The following is a 26,581-nucleotide window of genomic DNA, read 5'->3' as shown; positions in this document are numbered from 1 at the left end:
GTTGAGACGTCTATGTACTAGCATTTCTTCTTCCTATAGATTTTGGCTTTGGAGCTGATGCTGGGATTGCATCCTCTGCTGATGTGGACTCAGGTTCTGGCCATCACCAAAGTGCTGAAGAGCAAGAAGTGGCTAGTCTAACCACACTTCAGTTGGATTCTGAAACAAGCAGTCTTAATCAACAAGCTTTCTCCGCTGAAGTTGCAACGGTTACTGGTAAACTTACTCAAGGGAATGTCTTCCTTAAATGTATTTTTTTAAGCCACCAAAGAATATGTTTAGGATTTTATTTGATAGGTTTTAAGTATTATTACTGTTTAAGTACTATTTTTTTTTCATTCATCTTTATAGAAAAGTGGAGGAAAAAACACATTAATGTAAGAGTTTCTTGACCTGGAGTCTACATGGATAAGTTTTGGGGAATTAGCTGAACTCCCAGTATTATATACAAAATGTTATATGTGTTTGCATCACTGCATTTCCTGCAGTGATGTTTAAATGATAACCAAAAAGTAGTTGAGAAGTACTATCTCTTTTTCATCATCTTTCAGAGTTAGCCTAGATTTTTATAGATTTCTTTGGCAAAGTATTTATTATAGAAACTGTAGGGAATACTGCCTAGTAGAAGGCCTACTTACTAATATACCAATATTCTATGTTCATACAACAGTAAATTATTCTTTTCAGCAATTTTTAAAATGCAGTTAAATATATGATGAGTAGAATCCAAGAAATTTACTCATGAAATGCAGGGTCACATTATTGCAAGGTTAGTGCAGGGACCAGAGGGATCCTGAGCAGTTTCTAGCTCATAGTTCAGTGGTTCCATTCTGTGATCCAAATTCATTCTGGTTCTCACTGTAGTTTGATGCCTTTTGATGGGTGATTCCAGTTTAGGTATCAATATTGTATCCTGTGGTTCATTGGAACTTGCAAGACTAAATACTGATTTCTGCTTGTCTGAATTTGTCAGGCACAGTTCCTCAGCCACATCAAACATGAAGTTTGACCAGTGGAATCCTTGATGGGCAGAAACCCATCCTTTGTTTTCCCATCTTACCCCTTCTTTTCCACTTCCTATCAGGATTACTAAGAACTGTAACCTGCCCCATTAAAGAATAGAGACTGAGTGGAGGACAGGAGCCAACTGAGTTAGATCATAGTCCCATTATTACAGAATTTAAATGACTCAGAGAGAAATACTAGGGAAAATTCTTATTTTATAGTAAACAGCTGTTATTGTAGTTGTTTTTAAAATAAGATGTTCAACATTACTAGTAGAGAATGTAAATAAAAACCACGAGATACCACTATACATATAATTAAACAACTGAAGTTAAAAACACTGATAATACCAAATATTGAAGAGGATGTAGAACAACTGGGAATATCATGTCACTCATGGGAATGCAAAATGGTAAGGTTTCTCTGCCAAAATATGCCAGTGTCTTTTAGAAGTAAACATGCATTTACCTCATGACTATTACTAGGTATTTACCTCTGGCAGCTGTATTTGGAACTTCATGACAGCATTATTCACAGTAGCTAAAAATTCAAAACAGCTCAAGCGTCCAGCAACTAGTGAATGGACAATCAAATTGTAATGTAGTCATTCACTGAATATTCATTGGAATAGGACTCAGAAAAAAAAAAAAAAGATTAACATATGTGAAACCATAGCTGATTCTCAAAAACATGCTAGATGAAAGAAGTCAAATACAAAAGACTATATATCGTACTTTATTATTCCATGTATAGGACATCCTAGAGAAGACAAAACTATAGCGATAAAGGTCAGTAATTACTTGGGGGGGGTGGGAGTCAGCAGGGGATCAACTGCAATTGGGCACAAGAAAGCTTTTCATGCTGATGGACATTTCTTTGTTTCGATTGTGTTATTGATTATGGACTGCATACAATTGCCAAATTAATATAACTGTACAGTTAAAATGGGTGACTTAAAAAACTAAATGTGGAAGTTTATTTTCTACGGTCACACAAATTTTAATACTATCAAAACTCTAGATATTTGGACAGTGTAGAGAGTTAATGAACTTTGAAAAGAATGGACTTTCAAAGTAGAAATAATAAAATGGCTGAGAAGTTTTTTAACTGATTTAGAGATCCACTGTACAACCCCCCCAGTCTGTGACTCAAAAGAATCCCACCAATACGTGTCCCTTAATCTGGGGACCATCTATTTTGAAGGAGGAGTTAAACATCATGCTCTCCAGTAAACTACATGGGTTTCTTATAGTTTTCTTAAAGCCCTCAGACTATTAATCAGACTGTGATGTTTTCAAAAGACTACAGTATGTGAAAGAAGTCTGACCTCACTTTTTCTTTTTTATTTATCTTTAGTCATCAAAACTGGAGTTCCCCACAACAATTCTAAAAACTTAATATATAAAGAGAACTTGTTTTAGGCCTTTTGCCTCAATGTGAGTTTTGGATAATTGAACTTCAAAGAATTTTTAACATGTATATAACCTATATTTACTACACATGGTGACCATTTCTAGGACTCTACTAGGAAGTTGTATAAGGAATTCTGTTCTTGATTAGTGCCACTTGTAATAGTGTAAGGGTGTTTAAGAAACTAAAGCAGTTCATGGATCAAGTTCTAATTAAAAGATAAAATTCAGCAAAGAGTACAACAGCATATAATCAATATACAAACTATTCAACACACTTTGATTATTTTCTCAAGTATATTTTGCATATATTCTCACAGTTAACTTTTTAAGAATAGCTGTGTTCTATCAAAGGGATGTTAATAGTCGTGAAATCTTTTATTTTCCTGTAATATTTTCAGAAATTATAGCAGAAACTTAATATAGGAGATAAAAATTTAATGGATAAATATTAATATAGCAATACTTATATTTTAAAAATACATTCTTTAAGAGGAGAACACCTTTAAGTCAGGTGTTCTAGATTGTTACTAATAAAGTTAAAGACAGTAATGATTCACTAATAGGTAATCTTAATAAAAAATTACTTAAGTTTTAATTCTAAAAAATGAATCAGATTTTTATGGATGAAAATAATACATGGAAGTAAGAGAAATAGATTTGTATTACAAAGCATTTGACTAAGGCTGATGATTTTTTAAATGTTTATTTTTTATTTTTCAAAATGTTTATTTTTGAGAGAGAAAGACAGAACGTGAGCAGGGGAGGAGCAGAGAGAGAGAGGGAGACATAGAATCTGAAATAAGCTCCAGGCTCTGAGCTGTCAGCACAGAGCCTGATGTGGAGCTTGAACTTGGGAATGGTGAGACTGTGACCTGAGCTGAAGTTGGACATTCAACCAACTGAGCCACTCAGGCGCCCCCCTTTTTTTTTTTTTTTAGTTTTGAGAGAGAGAAAGGGAGGGAGGGAGGGAGGGCAGGCACATGCGCTGGGGAGGGGCTGAAAGAGAGGGAGACAGAGAGTTGAACCAGGCTCCAGGTTCCGAGCTGTCAGCACAGAACTCAATGCAGGGCTTGAACTTATGAACCACAAGATCATGACCTGAGCTGAAGTCGGACACTTAACCAACTGAGCCACTCAGGCGCCCCTGATGATTTTTTTGTCGTGTACTTATAAAATATTTGATGAGTATTAAGGAGATTGTTTCATTATGCCCTCAATAGTTTGTGTTTGTACTAAAGTATAGAATTTTTACATTTCTGTAGCTACCTTTTAACATATGATTTTGTGCCATATGAATTTACTCCAAATCTCAAATGAAGGAAAGGAAATTGACTACCTACTGTGTATCATAATTGAGCCTAAATGAAATCATGATTATCATTCAGTAAGGGATTCTTAGCGTTATATGTTCTTTTTAAGGCATTTATTGTGTTATATTTAAACATTTGTATAAACAGTGTGGAATGACACATTTGTGGAATTAAAATAATACAAATACATAATTTATTTACTTGGTTTTTGCTTTACTGTATAAAAGGAGGTAACAGGGACAGAGTTTTAGAATTATTGAGTCCAGAATATTGATATTTCATTGCTAGAAAGAAGCTTAAATAAAAAGACCAAATACATATTTTTTAATTGAGGCATAATTGCATACAATATTATATTAGTTTCAGGTGTACAACATACAGTGATTTGACAAAAGTTAATACAGTGTTATTGACTATATTCCCCATTCTGTACCTCACTTCCCCATGACTATTTACTTATTTTATAACTAGAAGTTTTTACTTGATAATTTCCTTCCTCTTCCATGCCCCCCTCTCCTTTGGCATGGCAGCTACCAGTCAGTTCTCTGTATCTATGAGTCTGGATTTTGTTCTGTTTGTTTTGTTTTTTAGATTCCACATAAAAATGTAATCATATGGTATTTGTCTTTTTCCGTCTAACTTATTTCACTTAGCAAAATCCCCTCAAGGTCCAGCCACGTTGTCGCAAATGGCAAGATTTCATTCTTTTTTTGTGGTTAGGTAGTATTCTTTTGTATGTATAAGTCACATGTTCTTCATCCAGTTCATCCATCAATGGACACTTAAGTTGCTTCCATACCTTGGCTATTGTAAATAACGCTGCAGTGAGCATAGGGGAGCAAATATCTCTTTGAATTAGTATTTTTGTTTTCTTTAGATAGATATCCAGTAGTAGAATCGCTAGATCATAGGGTAGCTCTATTTTTAATTTTTTTAATGTGTAATATATTGTCGAATTGGTTTCTTAAATTTTTTTTTAATGTTTATTTATTTTTTGAGACAGAGAGAGAGACAGAGCATGAATGGGGGAGGGTCAGAGGGAGGGAGACACAGAATCTGAAACAGGCTCCAGGCTCTGAGCTGTCAGCACAGAGCCCGACACGGGGCTCGAACTCACGGACTGCGAGATCACAACCTGAGCCGAAGTCGGACGCTTAACCGACTGAGCCACCCAGGCGCCCCACAAATTGGTTTCTATACAACACCCAGTGCTCATCCCAACAGGTGCCCTCCTCAATACCCATCACCCACCCTCCCCTCCCTCCCACCCCCCATCAACCCTCAGTTTGTTCTCAGTTTTTAAGAGTCTCTTATGTTTTGGCTCCCTCCCTCTCTAAACATTTTTTTTTTCCCTTCCCCTCCCCCATGGTCTTCTGTTAAGTTTCTCAGGATCACATAAGAGTGAAAACATATGGTATCTGTCTTTCTCTGTATGACTTATTTCACTTAGCATAACATTCTCCAGTTCCATCCATGTTGCTACAAAAGGCCATGTTTCATTCTTTCTCATTGCCAAGTAGTATACCATTGTGTATATAAACCACAATTTCTTTATCCATTCATCAGTTGATGGACTTCTAGGCTCTTTCCATAATTTGGCTATTGTTGAAAGTGCTGCTATAAACATTGGGGTACACGTGCCTCTATGCATCAGCGTTCCTGTATCCCTTGGGTAAATTCCTAGCAGTGCTATTGCTGGGTCATAGGGTAGATCTATTTTTAATTTTTTGAGGACCCTCCACCCTGTTTTCCAGAGCGGCTGCACCAGTCTACGTTCCCACCAACAATGCGCATGGGTTTCCTTCTCTCCACATCCTTGCCAACACTTGTTATTTTCTTCTCTTTCTGATAATAATCATTTTGACAGGTGTAAGGTAATATCTCATTGTGGTTTTGATTTACTTCCTTGATATTTAGTGATGTTGAGCATCTTTTCATGTGTCTTGAAATATATCTGTTCAGATCCTCTGCCCATTTTTAATCAGATTGTTTTTTATTGAGTTATATGAGTTCTTTATATATTTTGGTTATTAGACCCTTTTCAGATACATGATTTGCAAATATCTTCTCCAATTCAGTATGTTCCCTTTTTGTTTTGCTGATGGGTTTCTTCAGTGTTTAGAGGCTTTTTAGTTTGATATAGTCCCAATTGTTTATTTTTGCTTTTGTTTCCCTTGCCTGAGGAGGCATCTAAAAACCATTGCTAAGACCAATGTCAGGAAGCTTGATGCCTGTGTTTTCTTCTAAGAGTTTTATGGTTTCAGGCCATATGATCAAGCCTTTAATTCATTTCGAGTTGATTTTTGTATATGATACAAGATAGTGGTGCAGTTTCATTTGTTCACACATGGCTGTCCGGTTTTCACAACACCATTTATTAAAGAGACTATCCTTTTCCCATTGTATATTTTACCCTACTTTGTTATAAATTAATTGACCATATATGTATGGGTTATTTCTAGGCTCTCTGTTCTCTTAATCTTGATTTTTTATGCCAATACCACACTGTTTTAATTACTGCATCTTTGTAGTATAGTATGAAACAGTGAGCAGGATATCTCCAGCTTTGTTCTTTCTCAAGATTGTTTTGGCTATTCAGTCTTTAGAATTTTAGAATTATTTGTTCTAGTTCGCTAACAAATGCTATTGGTATTTTGGTAGCGATTGCATTGAATCTGTACATTGCATTGGGTGATATAGACGTTTTAATGATATTAATTCAGTCTATGAGCATGGAATATCTTTCCATTTATTTGTGTCTTCTTCCGTTTCTTTCGTTTGTTTTATAGTTTTCAGTATATAAGTCTTTTACCTCCTTGGTTAAATGTACTCCTAGGTATTTTTTGATGTGATTATAAATGAGTTTTTTTTTTAATGTTTATTCATTTTTGAGAGAGAGAGAGAGAGAGAGAGAGGGAAACAGAGCGTGGCCGGGGAGGGACAGAGAAAGGGAGACACAGAATCCGAAGCAAGCTCCAGGCTCTGAACTGTCAGCACAAGCCTGACGCAGGCTTGAACTTGCCAACTGTGAGATCATGACTTGAGCCCAAGTTGGACACTTAACAGACCAAGCCACCCAGGCACCCCTTTATTTCTGTTTTTAATGGTTCATTATTAGTGTATAGAAACACAGATTTTTTTAAAAAACATATTTTGTATTCTGCCATTTTCTGAATTCATTTATTCTAACAGTTTTTCGGTAGAATCTTAAAGGCTTCGTATATGCAATCTGCATGGAGTGACAGTTTTAATTCTTCCTTTCCAGTTTGTGTGCCAGTTATTTTTTTTTTTTTCTTTTTACCTAATTGCTCTGGCTAGGACTTCCAATACTTTGTTGAATAAAAGACAAAGGCATCTTTGTCTTGTTCCCGATCTTAGAGGAAAAGCTTTCACGTTTTCACCATGGAATATGATGCTCGTTTGTCATATATGACCTTTATTATCATATTGAGGTACCTTCCCTTTATACCTAGTTTGTTGAAAGGTTTTTATCATCAATGGGTGTTGAAGTTTGTTCAGATACTTTATCTACTGAAATAATCATATAATTTTTTAAATTTAATTTTTTTTTTTTTAATTTACATCCAAATTAGTTAGCATATAGTGAAACAGTGATTTCAGGAGTAGATTCCTTAATGCCCCTTACCCATTTAGCCCATATCCCCTCCCACAGTCCCTCCAGTAACCCTCAGTTTGTTCTCCATATTTATGAGTCTCTTCTGTTTTGCCCCCCTCCCTGTTTTTATATTATTTTTGTTTCCCTTCCCTTATGTTCATCTGTTTTGTCTCTTAAAGTCCTCATAGGAGTGAAGTCATATGATATTTGTCTTTCTCTGACTAATTTCACTTAGCATAATACCCTCCAGTTCCATTCACATAGTGGCAAATGGCAAGATTTCATTCTTTTTGATTGCCGAGTAATACTCCATTGTGTATATATACCACATCTTCTTTATCCATTCATCTATTGATGGATATTTGGGCTCTTTCCATACTTTGGCTATTGTTGAGAGTGCTGCTATAAACATGAGGGTGCATGTGTCCCTTCAAAACAGCACACCTGTATCCTGTGGATAAATGCCTAGTAGTGCAATCGTAGGGTAGTTCTATTTTTAGTTTTTTGAGGAACCTCCATACTGTTTTCCAGAGTGGCTGCACCAACTTGCATTCCCACCAACAATGCAAAAGAGATCCTCTTTCTCTGCATCCTTGCCAAAATCTGTTGTTGCCTGAGTTGTTAATGTTAGCCATTCTGAGGGGTGTAAGGTGGTATCTTATTGTGGTTTTGATTTGTATTTCCCTGATGATGAGTGATGTTGAGCATTTTTTCACATGTCGGTTGGCCATCTGGATGTCTTCTTGGAGAAGTGTCTATTCATGTCTTTTGCCCATGTCTTCACTGGATTATTTGTTTTTTGGGTGTTGAGTTTGATAAGTTCTGTATAGATTTTGGATACTAACCCTTTATCTGATACGTCATTTGCAAATATCTTCTCCCATTCTGTCAGTTGCCTTTTAGTTTTGCTGATTGTTTCCTTCACTGTGCAGAAGCTTTTTATTTTGATGTCCCAGTAGTTCATTTTTGCTTTTGTTTCCCTTGCCTCCGAAGACGTGTTGAGTAAGAAGTTGCTGCGGCCAGGATTAAGGAGGTTTTTGCCTGCTTTCTCCTCTAGGATTTTGATGGCTTCCTGTCTTACATTTAGGTCTTTCATCCATTTTGAGTTTATTTCTGTGTATGGTGTAGGAAACTGGTCCAGATCCATTCTTCTGCATGTCGCTGTCCAGTTTTCTCAGCACCACTTGCTGAAGAGACTGTCTTTATTCCATTGGATATTCTTTCCTGCTTTGTCAAAGATGAGTTGGCCATGTGTTTGTGGGTCCATTTCTGGGTTCTCTATTCTGTTCCATTGATCTGAGTGTCTGTTCTTGTGCCAGTACCATACTGTCTTGATGATTACAGCTTTGTAGTATAGCTTGAAGTCTGGGATTTTGAGGCCTCCAGCTTTGGTTTTTCAAGATTGCTTTGGCTATTTGGGGTCTTTTCTGGTTCCATACAAATTGTAGCATTATTTGTTCCAGCTCTGTGAAGAATGCTGGTATTACTTTGATAGGGATTGCATTGAATATGTAGATTGCTTTGGGAATAATCATATAATTTTTATCTTTTGTTAATGTGTATCACATTGGTCAATTTATGGATATTGAACCATGTTTGTCTCCCTGGAATAAATCTCACTTGATCATGGTGTATGATTGTTTTTATGTGTTGTTTTAACTCAGTTTATTGATATTTTGTTGAGGATTTTTGCATCTGGGTTTATTAGGGATATTGGCCTATAATTTTCTTTCTTTTTTTTTTTTTAATGTTTATTTATTTTTGAGAGACAGGGGGGCAGACTGCAAGCAGAGGGAGGGGCAGAGAGAGAGGAAGACACAGAATCAGAAGCAGGCTCCAGGCTCTGAGTTGTTAGCACAGAGCCTAATGCGGGCCTCGAACTCAAAAACCGTGAGATCATGACCTGAGCCGAAGTCAGTCGCTTAACTGACTGAGCCACCCAGACGCCCCTATAATTTTCTTTTTTTTGTGATGTCCTTGTTTGGTTGTGGTATGAGGATAAAACTGGCCTCGTAAAATGAGTTTGAAAGTTTTTTCCTCTTCAATACATGGAAGAGTTTAAGAGGGATGGGTGTTAAGTATTCTTTCAATGTTTGGGAGAATTCATGAATGAAGCTGTGTGGTCCTGGACTTTTGTTCATTGGGAGATTTTTGATTTTGTATTCAATCCCCTCACTAGTGATTGGTCCATTCAGATTTCTGTTTCTTCATGATTCAGTCTTGGAAGATTATAAATTTCTAGGAATTCATCCGTTTCCTCTAGGTTGTATTTCTGTGGTATTGGTTGTAATGTGTTTTCTTTCTTTTCTTATGCGTTTAGGTCATTTTTATCTTTTCAGAGAACCAGCTCTTAGTTTCATTGATCTCTTTTATTGTCTTTTTAGTCTCTATTTCATTTATTTCTGTTCTGATCTTTATTATTTCTTCTCTTCTACTAACTTTGGGTTTTGTCCTTTTTTTTTTCTCTAGTTTGCCTAGGTATGAAATTAAATTGTTTACTTGAGATTTCTCTTTCCTTGAGGTAGACCTATATTGCTATGACCTTCCCTCTTAGAACCATTTTTGCTGCATTCCATAGATATTGGTATGTCATATTTCTGTTTTCATTTGCTTCTATGTATTTTTTAATTTTTCCTTTAATTTTTCACTCACTTTGTCGGTATTTGGAAACATTTAATCTCTGTATTTGTAGTTTTTCTAGTTTTCTTCTGGTAGTTGATTTCTAGTTTCATATTGTTGTGGTCTGAAATGATTTCAGTCTTGTTGAATTTAGTAAGACTTGTAAGACCTAACATGTGATCTATCCTGGAGAATGTTCCATGTACACTTGAGAAGAATATGTATTCTGCTCCTGTGGATAGAATGTTCTGAACATATGAGTTAAGTCCATCTGGTCTAATCTGTCATTTAAGGCTGATCTTTCTTTATTAATTTTCTGTTGAAAGGTCCTGATATTTTAGCGGCTTGCTTGGTAGTAGCATCACCTCACTACAACCACCACAAAGTGTTAAATAAGTATTAATTTATGCTACACATAATTTAAATAAACATGAGTTTCTGCTATGTACCAGACACTACACTAGGCACTGGCAATACTTCAGTATATAACGTAGATACAGTCCCTGTTTTTACAGAGTTTCTGCATTAGTGAAGATATTTAAAACTAAACAGTGTGTTTCAAGTCAGTGTTATAAGTGGTATAATGGGGAAGTACAAGTGCATATGGCAGAGACTCCTTATTCACACTGGGTAGGTCAACAGTGGGTAGGCTTCTCAGGAAGAAGTGTCTAAAGTAAGACCTGAAAAATAAAAAGAAGTTAACCAGACCTATAAGAACAGGATTATGGCTCCATGCAAAGGAAAAACATGTGGAAAAGGCTAGCTCTGTGGCTAGAACTTAAAAGTAACGGGGGAATTATGGAGTGATCAGAAAGTTGAAGAAAGACTGGAAAACCCACTAATAAGCTGGGGCTTATCCTATGGCCAGTAAAGAGCCATAGAATATTTTAAGTAAGGAAGTAACATCTGATTAATTTTTAGATCTTTTTGCTGCCTTATGAAGAATGGACTGGGAGGAAGGAATAGGGGTAAGAGGGAGATTGATGACTGGGGACCATCAGGGACCACCATAAACCAGGCTAGCAATGATAGTAGCATATAGAGCCATGCAGAGCAAGTTCTTCTCAGGAATAGCCCCAGGTCTGAAGTAAGTGAAATAGAGTAGCAGTGGGTACTAGAGTTTCTCTAGCTGCATCAGGAATGGACATTATCACTTTCACAGATGGCTTCTATTAACTGCTATACCCAGTTCTGATTCCATTCTAGTACCCTGGAAGAAATCAAATGAGACCCCTAGATACAAAATCGTGTACAGTATTATGATTTTCTTTACCTCTTTGGCCTTTGATGCTTCTCAGTTGTATCTTATTGGGATTTTAAGCATTACATCTTAGGTAGAGAGTATTGAATATTCTCTTTATGGTAAGTTTATGAAATTATATTTACAGGTTCAGAAAGTGCTTCTCCAGTCCATTCAGCTCTGGGATCCAGGTCACAGACGCCTTCTCCTTCCACACTGAATATAGATCACATGGAACAGAAAGATCTGCAGCTTGATGAGAAGCTCCACCATTCTGTTCTTCAGACGCCAGATGACCTAGGCAATATTTGAAAATTAGATATTTGCTATTTTTCCTTTCAGGGCATTTGTCTTAGGAGATCTTAATTTAGACATCTTAAACTTTTGATTAGATAGAGTATTATTATAAGTCTTCTGAACTTTTGTGAGTCTTTTGGAAATTTGTTACTTAACATTTTTTCTTGCTCTTAAAAATATTTATAGTCTAATATTTGTTGTATTATTATAGTTGACTACAGTCCTGGCATTAGTGATTGCATTATTTTTGTCTGTTAAATTATCATTTATTGATATTATGCCATTTCCTAAAGCAGGAAGTATTTTTAAGTAAATGTTAAAAAGTGACTAGGAAACCTTAGAAACTGCAAGTTTTAATAAAAGTTATTTCTGCTGAGTCTTAAATAATGTAACAAGGATCAGGATAAAACGTCATTTTGCAATTATGCCCAAAACAATGAATAATATAAAATGCCAGTTTTCATTGGTGCTGCAGTACATTTACTCTCTATAACTTCTGGCCTTATAGTTTTAAGGTACTCATTCTCATAATATGCATTTATCTTGCAATTACATAACCCTTATGGTCTGATTTCTGGATTATTTTGGCCTTTTCTTTCCTCCTTTTGGCATGCAGTTTTTAGTTCATCCTTGCTTTTAGTCTCTTTCCCCAACAGTGGGAAAAAATTTCTAACTTATAGAAAAGTTACAAGACTAGTAAAATGAATACACATTCAGCCTTTAGATGAATTCACCAGTTGTTAATATTTTACCACCTTATCTCTGTATCTACATACACACGTGCACAAAAACAACCCTGCCATCCCCCACCCCCCTTTTATTTCCACGTAAGTTGGGGAGGATCAGAGGGAGAAGGAGAGAGAAAATCCCAAGCAGCCTCCACACCCAGAGCAGAGCCAGATGCATGGCTTGGTTGATATCACGACTCTGATATCATGACCTGAGCAGAAATCAAGAGTTGGAAGCTTAACTGACTGAGCCCCCAGGCGTGCCACTTTTCTTTCTTTCTTTCCTCCTTTCTTTCTTCTTTCCTTCCTGCCTTCTTGCCTTTCTGTCTGTCTTTCTGTCTTATTTCTGTCTTTCTCTGTTTCTTTCTTTCTTTCTGTTTGTCTTTCTTGAGCTATTTAGTAGTGAATTGCAAATTTTAGACCCTTTACACCTAAACACTTTAGTGTTTCCTGTATAACCATATTGTAATGGTCACATTCAGCATATTTAACATTGAAACATCACTGCAATTTTTTTTTAATGTTTGTTTATTTTTGAGAGAGACGGAGGGAGAGAAAGAGAGAGAACATGAGTGGGGGAGAGGTAGAGAAAGAGAGGGAGACAAGAATCTGAAATAGTCTTCAGGCTCTGAGCTGTCAGCACAGAGTCCCAATGTGGGGCTCAAACTCAGGAATGGTGAGATCATGACCTGAGCCAAGGTTGGATGCTTAACTGACTGAACCACACAGGTGCCCCCATTACTGCAGTTTTTAATCCAAAGTCAAATTTCCCCAGTTGTTTCAGTAGGAATATCTTTTATAGCTACACCACACCACTACCAGCCCAATTCAGGATTCAAAGGAGGATCACACATTGTTGCTGGCTTTGCAATTATTTAAAATTTTGTTTTTGAGAGGGATAAGTTAGAGACAAATCAGTTGATTTCTCACCATATTGTGAAGGTTCCATAGAGTAGGGAGATGTTAACAGTGATGGTTAAAACTACAGTGTTTTTTTTTTTCTTTTATTTCAATGAGCTTACACCAGATGGTTATTTTTTATTATTATGAAAGACTAGTAACTTTTTTATAATACAATCATTGTATACTTTATGTAGAAAGAGAAAAAAAAGTTAAACTTAGGCATAAAGGATGTGCATATATTAAGAATGAACTTGTAAATTATGAGTACACTGAGATATTATCAAGTAGGAATAATCTTAGTAATGATTTCGCCTTTTCTGTTATATACACTGAATAGAATAATGGGTGTTTTTTAAGTTGGAGGAGACCTATAATGATATTTAGCTAAACCATCTATTTCATAGTGAGAAGTATAGCATTAGGTTATTAAATAATTTGTGTGACATCACATAATAACAGTAATATCCCTTTTAATGCTAAGCCTGATTTAGTTTTGAAATATAGAAATACATTTGTTTGGAAGTTTTAAGTACAAAGAAATAGGCTTATGAAGACTTCCTACAAGATCTGCTTTCAGCCTGCGATCTTCTATTAATTTGATGATACAACCTGAAGTAGTCATTTGATAAAGAGAGAGTATGTACTTACAAATATGATCTTTATGTCAACCATATACTTCTCTATCAGCATCATTTCCTCCTTAGATAAATCCTAGTACAAGTTCCATTGAATAAGTAATTATTGCCATAATATGGAATCACGAACTGGTGAGGTTTTGATCTTATTAGGAAAAAATAACACTAGTGCCTATTGACATTTTAAAAATTTGCTTTTATAGATATTTAAGATTGTTAATTTGAGTCTTTCTTGTTTTTGTGATTCTTTAGAAAAATTACTAACACCAACGTATTGGTTTATTTTATAGAAATCAGTGAATTTCCATCTGAATGTTGTAGTGTGATGGCAGGGGGTACACTCACAGGATGGCATGCTGATGTTGCTACTGTAATGTGGCGAAGAATGCTAGGCATTTTGGGAGATGTCAACGCTATTATGGATCCTGAAATACATGCCCAAGTTTTTGATTACCTCTGTGAGCTTTGGCAAAATCTAGCTAAGGTAAAAAAAAGAAAAAAAGAAAAGTTTAAGAATTCGTAGAAGCCTTAGACCACATTGCCCCTCCCCCCTCCCCCAACCTCCTTACTATAAACTAGTTCCTGGCAGGGTAAAGTCACTGAACCATGTTTAAATATATAGTTAGTGATAGAAATTGGACTTGAACTCAAGTTTAAGCTAAAACAAACTGGAAGAACAGTTTTCATAGATTTGTTGCATTTTATTTGAAAATTACAGATTAGAGATAATCTTGGCATTTCAACTGATAACCTGACCTCCCCTTCACCACCAGTTTTGATTCCTCCACTGAGAATTCTTACACCTTGGCTTTTCAAGGTAAGCTTAATATATAAAAATCTATAATTTAAAAGTTTCATTTAATAAATCATATGTAATCTGTTTTAAACATTTGATTCTTTAACTTTTGTATAGTTTTCTAGAACACTTGGTTTGTGACTTGTCATTCATTACGGGTTATATAGAGAGGAAAACGGGCATAGCGTAATTATTATACTGGTGCATCATTTTTATTTAATAAAACAAAAGTGAATATAGAAAATTATGTTTTAACTGTATTTTAGTGAAGTATAAATCTCGAATTTATATCAAAGAATATGCTGTGTACTTTCATTGTTTTAGTTTTTAAGATTATTTATTTTGAGAGAGAAAGCGTGAGCAGGGGAGGGGCAGAGACAGAGGAAGAGAGAGGGAGAGAGAGAGAATCCCAAGCAGGCCCCATGCTATCAGCACAGAGCCCAATGTGGGGTTCGATCTCACAAACCATGAGATCATGCCCTGAGCCAAAACCAAGAGTCAGATGTTTAACCAGCTGAGCCACCCAGGCACCCCTACTTTTGAAGTTTTAATTTTTTTAAGTGTCATTTGATACGTTTGGTGCATTTTCCTAAATGAAACAGTGTGTGGTTATTCATAACCTATGTTGTATCATTTTAATGATAACAATAGTTTCAGTAATCCTGATATTTCAATTCATTAAGAAATTGGGCCAACATAAAAATAAATGAAAGCAAATATATTGCTTGCTGTATCACTTTAACAGTATCTGAGTATTAAAATCAACATCTTTAAATTGTAGGCAACCATGTTGACTGATAAATATAAACAAGGTAAATTACATGCTTACAAACTTATTTGTAATACAATGAAAAGAAGACAAGATGTTTCTCCAAATAGAGATTTTCTAACACATTTCTACAATATAATGCATTGTGGATTACTTCATATTGATCAGGTAAATATATACTTTATAACCAATTGCTTTATAAGTTTACCTTTGATTCTTGATTATTTAACTCTTTTAAGGTCTAGAATTAAAAATAGTCTTATGTAGTCATTTATTTATAAGTGTCTTTGATTTTGTAACCTCATTTGTTCTTAAGACATAGTTGAAAAGCTGTTATGTTAGGGGATTGACTTGATTATTAAATGTGTCTTTCCTAAACATAGTTGAAAAGCTATTAATTAGGGGATTGATTTGATTATTAAATGTATCTTTCCTCTAATGTTGTAACAACTAGTTTGCTTCTTTAAAGTATTAAACCATCTTTTGCTTAGACTGACTACATCTTATTTTAATGTCCTAATGTACTTATTCTTGGGTGTTTTGTAATTGTTACTTAATAATTGGCACTAGAGGCATGTGGATATGCTCATCTAGTAGTGAAATAGAGGATTTTTCTTCTCTAAGAGCTAGCCCCTCACATTTTCTTATTTCCATAGATTGTATTAGCACAGTGACAATTATATTGACTTGGCATTTGTATCAATATAATCATTACATTAGAAAGTAAAAAATTTGACTGTAGAACATTATTTCAAGGGTCTTGATCCTGGCCATAAAACTGGAAAAAAAAAAAAAACAAAACAAAACCAGAAATAATCACAAAAAACTGTGGGAGGTTGTAAGTCATAGTAATGAAACATTTTTATCATAATGTGGTTAAATTTCACTTGCAGTTGATTTAAAGATCATTAAATTAATATTGAAAGAAGTAGTTATGTCTCTCCTCCTGAAAAGCGAAAATACTACCTGCATTAATTTGAAATAATTACAGTGTTCTACCTTATAAACATGTCTCAAGCAAAATGACGATCTTAGTTATTGACAAAGAGACCTTTTGTTTAAGATAAATCAGATTGAGTAATACAGTGTAAAACACTGCATCCTCATGGTAAATTCCAAAGGCTGGATATTTTTCATCAAAGGACTTCAGTTGATCTCATAAAGAGAATATCTCCAGTTGCCACATAATAGGTTATGCAATTTTAAAGATCAGAGATATCATATGGAAGCAAATGGATGAGAGAAGGAACTACTCTGCAGTTCAGTTTTATAACACTTGAGCCTTATATTTTCAACCCCTGAAGCAAAAAGCCTTCCATCTTGCTGTCTAGTGTGTGGGGGGGGGGGAGGGGGGGGGAAATGCTGTATTGATGTCAGTTAAACAAATATGTTTTAAGTTTATTTTGCTTTGACAATATAATACCAAGCATGGATTATTTAGAAGAATTAAAATTAGTCTTTCCAGTTAGGCAGTGTATAGTAATTGCCTGTTTTATTATTTCATATGTTATCTATTTTTAAGGGTATTGATTAGCTGATACCCAAGATTAATTTATGAAACTCTTTTCCCCTTCTTTTCTTACTTCTAAGGATATTGTCAATACAATCATCAAGCACTGCTCACCTCAGTTTTTTTCACTTGGTTTGCCTGGTGCCACAATGCTTATTATGGATTTTATTGTAGCAGCTGGTAGAGTGGCTTCTTCAGCTTTTCTCAACGTAAGTTTTTATTTCCTGTTCTTTATAATATAACAGACTGTGGTTAAATAGGCTCGACTAACAAAGCAACAGAGAAAGAGCCCTTGTTAGTAAATTTAACAAGCTGATGATGAGGAAAACTTACAGTTTAATTGAAATTGCTTTTATTTTTTTAAGTAAAATTTGAAGTATAAGAAAGTACTAAAATTAGTTGATGGAATTGACACAGGAGCTATAAAAAGGGATTAAAATCTGATAAGCAAAACAAAATTTAAAATTGAAGAAGTCTATGGAAACAAGTAGAGGCAGGGAAGAAACTAAAGAAAGGGCAGTGGGCCATAGCAAAAGAGAAGAAACAGATGAGATAATCCAGAAATATGCTCTAGGAGTAAACTCTAAACTCTGAAAAACATGTGAGGATTTTTCATAACAGTTACGGAACTATGGAGACAATGCCAAGTAACTGGTATAGTTGGAACACGTCCATATTTATGTAGCAGAGGTAAACTAAAGAGGAAGACAGTAGCTGGTTTATAGTGCTAGAGAGGTTAGATTTTATCCTCAGGAAAGAATGAGCAAACATTGAGGGATTTTACGCAAGGAGTGGCATGATCAAATTTACTATGAAAACAATTACTGTTCAGTAGACCAATTATTCTAGATGACTAGTCAGCACGTTTCCTGCACTTCTTTAAGGTTGTGCAGGAGAGTGGCACCTGGGTGGCTCAGTTGGTTGAGTGTCCGACTTCAGCTCAAGTCATGATCTCAGTTTATGAGTTTGAGCCCCACATTGGGCTTTACATTGACAGCACGGAGCCTGCTTTAGATTCTCTGTCTCCCCCTCTCTCTGTCTCTGCCCCTCCCCCTCAAAAATAAACATTAAAAAATTAAAAAAAAAAAAGATTCTGCGGGAGAATTAAACCCTGATGTCCTTAGGAATCCATTTTATGTGATTAAATTTACCTCCTGTGCATCTAGAAGGATACTAGTTCTGTAACATCCTTGGGAAAATTTTTAAAAATAGTTATTTTCTGTTTGTGTGGTTCATATGAGGAACACTTGTTGAGAAAAACTGCATAGGAAAACAAATCATTACAGGAATCAAACCTGACACCTCATCTCATCATAAAAGTTTAAGGTCAGTCTTTTCCTCTGGATGATGTTGAAGATACATAGTCTAAATCTTCCTCTTTGGATTCCATTTTAGATCCCATACACATCATCTTCCTTCCCTTAACAGGAAGCCCCTTTTCTCCCTCTGCCAGGCAGTTTACAAAATAACTAATTAGGTTTTACCTTCACTAATTATAGTCACATTATAAGTATGCTCCCATTATATCCACATACTTGAACATTCTCAGTTACCTTACCCAACTTTCAACAAAAACCCTTAGCTAATCTCTTTTTTTAAATTAAATATTGCGTTTTTTATCAGTTTCATTTTTATAACTAATTTTTTTTTATTTAGAGACTTTAATTTTTTAAGTAATCTCTACACCCAATGAGGGGCTTGAATTTATAACCCCAAGATCAAGAGTCACATGTTCTACTGACTGAGCCAGCCAGGTGTACCTACAGATAATTTTAAATTGGGATGGTGGCTACAAGCTTGCCCTACCCCTTTATGGTATTGTCTTTTATCTGCAAATAAGGATTTTTTTTTAAATATGGAAATGAGTTGTTTTGTTGATAATCATAATAGTACCACTCCACTGCCTCTATTAAAACAATTAGAAACATAAGGAGATCCTGTGGAAGATAGTGTCTTGTTTTATGTAAATAGAAGGATTATGTTTCTAGCAAATTTTTAAAGCATTTTTTTTTGGTATTATTAAACATATAATTCAATTCATAGGTATTTTAGTAAGCAAAGAAATATATTAGTAAGTGGGTGTTGGTGGGCGTGCAAGAAGGTAGAAGAAGAAAAAGAAATGTTCAGTGCTGGGGCACCTAAGTGGCTCAGTCGGTTAAGTGTCTGACTCTTGGTTTTGGCTCACATCCTGATCTCATGGTTTCATGAGTTCGAGCCCCAAGTTGGGGTCCACACTGACAGCACAGAGACTGCTTCAGATTCTCTGTCTCCCACTCTCTCTGCCCCTCTGCCACCCCCACTGTCTCTGTCTCTCAAAATAAGTAAATAAACTTTAAAAAAAAGAAAGAAATGTTCAGTGCTGATACTTCAGAAATGGCTTAATATATATATAGCTAAGAAAAAGAGGAAAAGTTACCTTCATCTGCAGGCCAACCATAAATTCTTACTTTGTTTTTAGTTAAGTACTATAGGCAATGCTTTTTTCACTTGGCATAACATTATAAAAACCGTCTAGACTAGTGCCTATTTCTTGAAGATACAATTAATGTTTTTATCCTTACTTTTATCCTTAGGTAGTAACAAATATAATCTAGTGACATTGAGTCATCTGCTCATTAGTACACTATGTTTTGTTGTGTGAGTTGCCTTTAAAATGAAAGTATGTATATTTTTTCTCAAAATTAGAGTAAATTTATGCTGTCAGCTAAGCTATATTCTTATTTGCAGTCCCATTAAGTGTGGCTGATTTCTGCTTAATTTGCTGTTCGTAAGGAGAGCTCTTCATTTACTGAGAATAGCAGTAGTTTATGTGCAAAGTATGGGTGAAAACCTCAATCTTTTTGTGTTGCTCCTTTCGTTTTTAATTGTGTCTTATGCTCTCACTTCTCTTTGTACTGTGGTTAGGTCATGAAGTAATTTTCTGGTAATTTAATGACATAGTCAAATACATTTTAAAGATTTAAAAAATCTGATACGTAGGCACCAAGAGTGGAAGCACAAGTTCTTCTGGGATCCTTGGTTTGTTTTCCTAACTTATATTGTGAACTCCCTGCTCTCCATCCCAACATTCCTGATATTGCCATGTCTCAGTTTACAGATGTTAAGGTAAGAAATCAGTTGCGAATTTTTAGTATTTAAATGACTTTTTAAGTAATGTATGTTTGATAAAATTTGTGTTCTTCTCCTTTAGAAATCCACATAATCGTTAAAGAACGTTAGCCAGCTATACCCATCAGACACAAAGCTAGAATGTCTGTTAGGAGCATAGCCTTTTTTGTGCTGATAACTTCTTTGGAAATGTTTTCTCATTATTGAATCCATTCATATGCCAATATCATAGGATTCTTTTATTCCCTCACTGAACATTTATTGAAACATCCTATGACACAGATAGTAGGCTACTTCTAAGGCTCCTAAGATTGAGATGGTACTAAACCTGCAAATTTGACTCACTCACTCTCTCTCTCTCTCTCTCTCTCTCTCTCTCGTAATTTCCCAATGTGATGTATCAAACAATGTAATGGAAATATTCTGTTTTGCTGTAGGAAAGTGTGGAATTGGGGTGGGGATCTTATGTATCTGAGGCCTCATAGCTCCTCAGAAGTCATGCTGATAATTTTTTTTTTAACTTTGGTTTTCTCTGAAAGTTTTTCAATCCAGTTTTTGTCAGGAGTTCTGCATGTATTTTTCATGCCACCCATATTTCTCTTTACAACATTTATAACATCTGTAATTACTTATTTAGTGTTTAGTTTATACTTGAGACAAACACCACAGTAGATCCTATTTACCTAGTAAAAGGTCCTATTTACTGCTGTATCCTCAGAGTTTAATAGGCTGCTTGGCATCTGAGACTCCTGAAACATTTGTTAAACAAGTGACTTTCAGCCACACATAAAATTGCATTAGGTCAGTGCAGATTTACAATGACAATTAATAAAAACTATACTTTTGGTCTTCAGAGATGTCATATTTTTGGTTTCTTATATTTTCAGAAGATCCTGAAGGTCAGGGATAGGTAGTAGTTTTTAAGTTTGTTGGGGATTAGCCTAGCTTACTACATATGATCTGCATTTCAGAGTGGACTTGTTCACTTCTGGCCATTGTATATAGGTAGTAATGGCTGAAATGATTAAAAAAATCAAACTTTGGGGAATGGGTATTTCCAAAATAAAAGCTAATTCTGTTAATGATGAAGAAAGCAAAAAGCCTAAGAAAATGATAATTATTCTCATTCAGAAAAGTGAAGATTTAAGGGAAAGTTACATGCCACAGTGGTCATATGTAGTTTTCACATTTTCACTGAAAACCACTCCCTGCGTACTCTAAACTGTAGCCATATAGCTACATGGGACATACCATGCTGTTTTTCGATTCTGTGCCTTTGAAAACCCATTTCTTTCTGCCTAAAACATCATTATATAGACCTGGTTTCTTCTTCTTGTCTCTCTTAATCACTCAAACATAATCTTTGACCTTGATCATTTGTCAAAATCCTATTTACCTAAGACCCTTTTGTGAAGTCTTCTGTGACTTTCTGAAGTTAAAGTTGAGATACTGTTGTCTTAACCATCTGTTTCTTTCCAGCATTTAAGACAGGATCTAAGACATAGAAAGCTCTTGGGCTTAAATGGATAGCTTTCAAGTATCTATTAATTGCCAGCCACTGGGCTAGATGCTAAGTTTACAAAGATAAGTAGTTTACTACTCTTAAGGAGCTTACAATCTGTGTAGCTGATAAGTGCTTTTTGAATATATGAATGAATGAATGAATGATTATTTTTGAAAAAAAGGAACAAATAGGTTCTTAATCATCAAACCTAATGGCATTCTTGTTTTCCTTTCCTTAGCCACTTTAGTACTGGCCCAGTGTTGATGTTCCTGACTTCCGAAATCTCTTCAATTTTGACTTATGTTGCACAGATCTATCTTGATTTTCTTCTTGCTTCTCTAAATATTCTGTGACTCCTTAATAGACTAGTTTTCTTTCCCTGCTTGCTAAACATAAACTTGTTACAAGATCCTCTTTAGATAATGACTTTCTCTTTATTCTGCCTTTTGAATGTTTTATTCATTTACGTAATTTTAACTATTATTTAGCACTTATCCCCAAACTCACATACTATCATGTTTTACAAATTATCAAAAAGAAGAAGCTTGCTTTTAAATGAATATTTCTCAGAGTTTTGAAACGATGTTCATACTTTTGAGCAATTAAATCTTTTTTCATTATAGTGAGCTTTTTATTACTCTTCTAATCAGGAAAAAAGGATTCTTTTTTCGAACATATGTATTTGGTTATAAATTTCAGAAATAATTTGTTTTAATTTGTTTGTGCTGCTCTAACAAGATACTACCACAAAAAAAAAAAAAATAGTACCGACTGGGTTGCTTATAAATGACATAAATTTATTCCTCATAGTTCTGATGGCTGAGATGTCCAAGATCAAGGCTCCAGCAAAGCTGTACTCTGGTGAGGGCTCTCTCGCTGGTGTATAGCTGGCACCTTCTCACTGTGTCTTCACAGAGTAGAAGGAGTTAGAGTTCTGTGGTGGTCTCTTTCATAAGAGCATTAATTCCATTCATAAAGTCTCCATCCTCATGACCTAATAAGCACCTCCTAATGCCATCATCTTTGGGGGTTAGGATTTTAACATAAGAATTTTGGGGGGACATAAACATTCAGACCATACCATTGTTTTATTTATTTAGCTAATTTTATGAATAATATTAGACTGTATTAAAAGTATATGGGTGAGAACAAAGACTTTTATTTCCTTATTGTATCCCTAGCACCTGGCACAGTGTCTGGGTTCATAGTGGCCATTTAATAAATACTTGTTGAATGGATGAATGAATGAAATTTTAGTCATTACCATTATTTCTTCCTTTATCCTAGGAACTTATAATCAAAACTGTATTAAGCTCAGCAAGAGATGAGCCCTCTGGCCCTGCACGGTAGGTCAGATATCCTTAAGACTTGACATAACTATTCTGTTTTTGGAATCTTATTGTAGAAGTTGATTGAATTATTCAGCAGTCCAGATTGTTTCAAATACACAAAAGCTGTTTTGAATTATAAATCTAAATTATTTATATTATTAAATACTTACTCTTTTCATGATTTGAATACAAACCTTCCTTCATTAATAAAATCCTAGGGGCACCTGGGTAGCTCGTTCAGTTAAGCATTTCACTTTGGTTCGGGTCATGATCTCACGGTTTGTGAGTTCGAGGCCTGCATCGGGCTCTGTGCTGACAGCTCTGAGCCTGAAGTCTGCTTCAGATTCTGTGTCTCCCTCTCTCTGCTTCTCTCTCTCTCTCAAAAATAAGTAAACATTAAAAAAAAAAATCTTAAAAAAATAAAATCCTGGTCACCTTGTTCAGTGCCTTTACCTTCTATATCTAAAATGATTTAATTTTATTCAAGTACATTTTGCTTTCCCTTCAGATTTTATTTGTCACTATCTCTTATGCAATACTTTGTAATGTACTAGTAATTACCCAATGAATATTTTTTAAGTTGAATTCAAAGGAAATATTTTTAATGTAGAAAAAAATAGGAAAATTTATAAATATTTTATCAGGGTATTTTTTAAAAATAGAATATAAAAAGACTTTAGAATGTTTTCCCTTCTAAACATCTTGTTAAGAAGTGAAAACTGTCATTTTCTCTGTTTTACTAGACCTTTCCAGAAAGATGGAGATTTAAATCAGCAGGATACCAATAACACACCATGTTCCTTCTTTTCTCAAAAATATCATTAATTTATATTTTCTATTTCTTGGAGCTAATTCTAATACTATGTAATTAGCCTCAGTAGTAGTCTGCGTTTACTACTATTCTGACCTACATGTCTGGAATGCTTCCTCTTTTCCTAACATCTGCACATTTTTTTGACCCAAGGTTCTAAAAAATATGGATTATGGCTTTGACCATTTGGATTCTAATTGCAATTTAAACCTTTTAACAGCAACTAGAATTAATGTAAAATGAGCAGTTTGCTTAAATGAGACATAGCTCTAGCCTTTAATGCAGTTGGATATTTTTCTTAATAGCCAAGTTTAACTAGAAACAAATCTCTTTGAATAAATTCTTATTTTACATTAGTTTCATTTTAATACTGGACAACTACTCCAGAAAATGACATTGTCTTTCCATTATTCCCATATTTTCATTTCTGGTAGCCTTAACCCCAAATGTGATTATTATCAATATTATTTCTTTAACATTTGCTATGCTAATGATTAATAATGATAACCTTTTAAGTTTATAAGGATTTTCCTGTCAAATTGTTCCACTTAATCCTCATCACAATTCTAAGAAATTACTGGAATCATTATTCTTCCAACTTTACTAGCAAAAAACTGATGGCTTAGAAAACTAACATTTATTCCGTGCTAGGCACTGTTCTGAACACCTTATTACCTCATTTAATCTTTGCAACATTTCTAGGACATATGTGCAGTTTTTATCTGATTTTTTTATAGATGGGAGCCCAGAGAATTTAAATAATCTGCCCTATCATCCAGAAATGACAGACCCATGATTGCAACTCTGGCATTTTGTCTTCAGAGCCGTATCAGATATATAAGTAATAAGTGACAGAACCAGATTTGAACTTCGATCTTCAGATCCTAGATCTTCTGCCTTTTTTTTTTTTTTTTCTTTTTTAAACTGTGTTGCCTCTCAAGTGAAAGAACATTGAAGCCTAAAACATAGCTGCCCGGAAGTAGACCTGGGAATCATTAACACATTAGCTTGTCTTGAGAGTATAGGGAAATCCCAAAAGTTGAATATAAGTATTTTCTAAACTTGCTTTCCTTTCAGGAATGTGAGGTCTTAGAAGACCCCCAAATCTGACCAGGAGCACAGACTTGAGCCATACTGGGAATAATCTAAATTATTTGAATATCTTGAAGAATGTAGGAAACACACAAACATACACACACCCACACATGCACACACAAATTTGATCTTACCCCTCAATTATAAAAATGTCTGTTAAGCATTTTACTTCTGGTCTGTGTTAATTAGCTGCATTCATGGAGTTTATTATTACTGTAGGATTACAGTGCTTCCCACTGCTAAACCTGAAACTTGGTTATTTAGATCTAGAATATTTATAGGTGGGAAACAGTAGGGAAGAAATAAAGCAGTAGACTTCGCTTAGAAGACTTTATGGTAGTTTTTTTTTTTAATGTTTATTTATTTTTTTGAGATAGTGTGCAGGTGGGGAAGAGGTAGAGAGAGACAGGATCTGAAGCAGGCCCTGCGCTAAGAGCAGAGAGCCCAGTGTGAGACTCGAACCCACAAACCTGATCATGACCTGAACTGAGGTCTGACACTCAACTGACTGAGCCATCCAGGCATCCTTTGGTACTTTTGATAGTAAATAATTTATTAGCATTAACACTATGATAAACCGAAAGAAGACACTTAACTTCTGATCATCTGTGTTCAGGAAGAAAACAATTTCTGCATTGAATTGTTCTGAAATTTAGCATTCTACTGAAAAAATGTTAAGAATATCATCATGGGGAGGGGGACACCTGGGTGGCTCAGTCAGTTAAGCATCTGACTCTTGATGTCGGCTAAGGTCATGATCTCAAGGTTGTGAGATCGAGCCCTGTGTCACGCTCCATGTTCTGCACAGATCTTGCTTGGGATTCTCTCTCTCCCTCTCTCTCTGCCCCTACCCCACTTGTGTGTGCGTGCTCTTGCTTGCTCTCTCAAAATAAATAAATAAACTTTAAAAAAAGAGAAAAGAATGTCAGTATCAGGACATGCCAAGTATAGCAGAATACTAGAATGAGTTGACTTTTTAAGGAGTTGAGGGAACCAATATGTGCTTCATCAGAAGCTTATACTTGAACACACTAATGGAATTTTTACTGATTCTTTTACTGATTCTGATCATCTAATAAGTCCCTTCAAGCTGAAACTCAGTCGAAGTAGGGAAATGAAGTTTCACAAGACATTAGGGGATAGAAAAAATTATGCAAATTCTGTTTCTTTTGGAATCTCTTTATAAAACATATGAATTTTATTTGTATTGCCAATTTGTTTTAAAGAATTTATAGCTGGCTATGTTAGATTTAAGGGTTATGAAAATAATCTTTGACCCAGCAGCTTCATGTTTTCGCTGAAGTTCATTGGGTGCTGTCAACAAAATCACACTTTCCTTTTTTGAAAGCAGGTTACATATTTGTTTGGGACGCTTTATGGCAGTATCAATTTATTAATATAGGTTTGTTAAAAAGATCCTGTGTGTTATTCCCGCCTATGAGATTGTTAGCAAATTATATTTGAAAATTAGGCTTTTAGTTTGGAGCCATGTGCTTTCCTCCTACTTTCTCTTGCTAAGAAGAGCTAATATACAGAGTAAAAATTGATTCATTTAAACAGTGCATGTTCTTTATAGGATGGTTTGTTTTGGTATTTTGGTTGGGGTGGTGGTTTCATTTCATTTCAAGTCTCATGCACTTTTATTTACATCATTGTTGGTTGCCTTTTTTGCAGATGTGTAGCACTGTGCAGTTTAGGTATTTGGATTTGTGAAGAACTAGTCCATGAGTCTCATCATCCTCAAATTAAGGAAGCTCTGAATGTAATTTGTGTTTCCTTAAAGGTAAAAAAAAAAAAAAGAACCTATTTAGTGGAATATATTGATATAGAATGCATGACTTTTTCTCCAAGTGTTTATTATATCTTATGTCTTTATAGGATAAGACATTTAT

At 35.0% G+C, this 26,581-nt stretch overlaps 1 protein-coding gene across 6 annotated transcripts in view; it reads left to right on the top strand.

Moving 5' to 3' along the window:
* The window catches only part of RALGAPA1 (Ral GTPase activating protein catalytic subunit alpha 1), a 265,198-nt gene that overhangs the window by 121,837 nt on the left and 116,780 nt on the right, over positions 1-26,581 (top strand). For all 6 annotated transcript variants that reach the window (XM_053889353.1, XM_019426141.2, XM_019426152.2 and 3 more), the window contains 9 exons: positions 40-216; positions 11,351-11,503; positions 14,056-14,249; positions 14,484-14,582; positions 15,343-15,498; positions 16,921-17,049; positions 19,820-19,945; positions 22,740-22,798; positions 26,364-26,472. In XM_053889353.1, coding sequence (XP_053745328.1) covers positions 40-216; positions 11,351-11,503; positions 14,056-14,249; positions 14,484-14,582; positions 15,343-15,498; positions 16,921-17,049; positions 19,820-19,945; positions 22,740-22,798; positions 26,364-26,472 — 1,202 coding nt within the window. The remainder of the gene's footprint in view (positions 1-39; positions 217-11,350; positions 11,504-14,055; positions 14,250-14,483; positions 14,583-15,342; positions 15,499-16,920; positions 17,050-19,819; positions 19,946-22,739; positions 22,799-26,363; positions 26,473-26,581) is intronic.

The sequence above is a fragment of the Panthera pardus genome, unplaced genomic scaffold, assembly GCF_024362965.1.
Source record: "Panthera pardus isolate Hobbes unplaced genomic scaffold, ASM2436296v1 HiC_scaffold_24, whole genome shotgun sequence".
NCBI lineage: Eukaryota > Metazoa > Chordata > Mammalia > Carnivora > Felidae > Panthera > Panthera pardus.
This window is presented reverse-complemented; position numbering and strand designations above follow the sequence as displayed.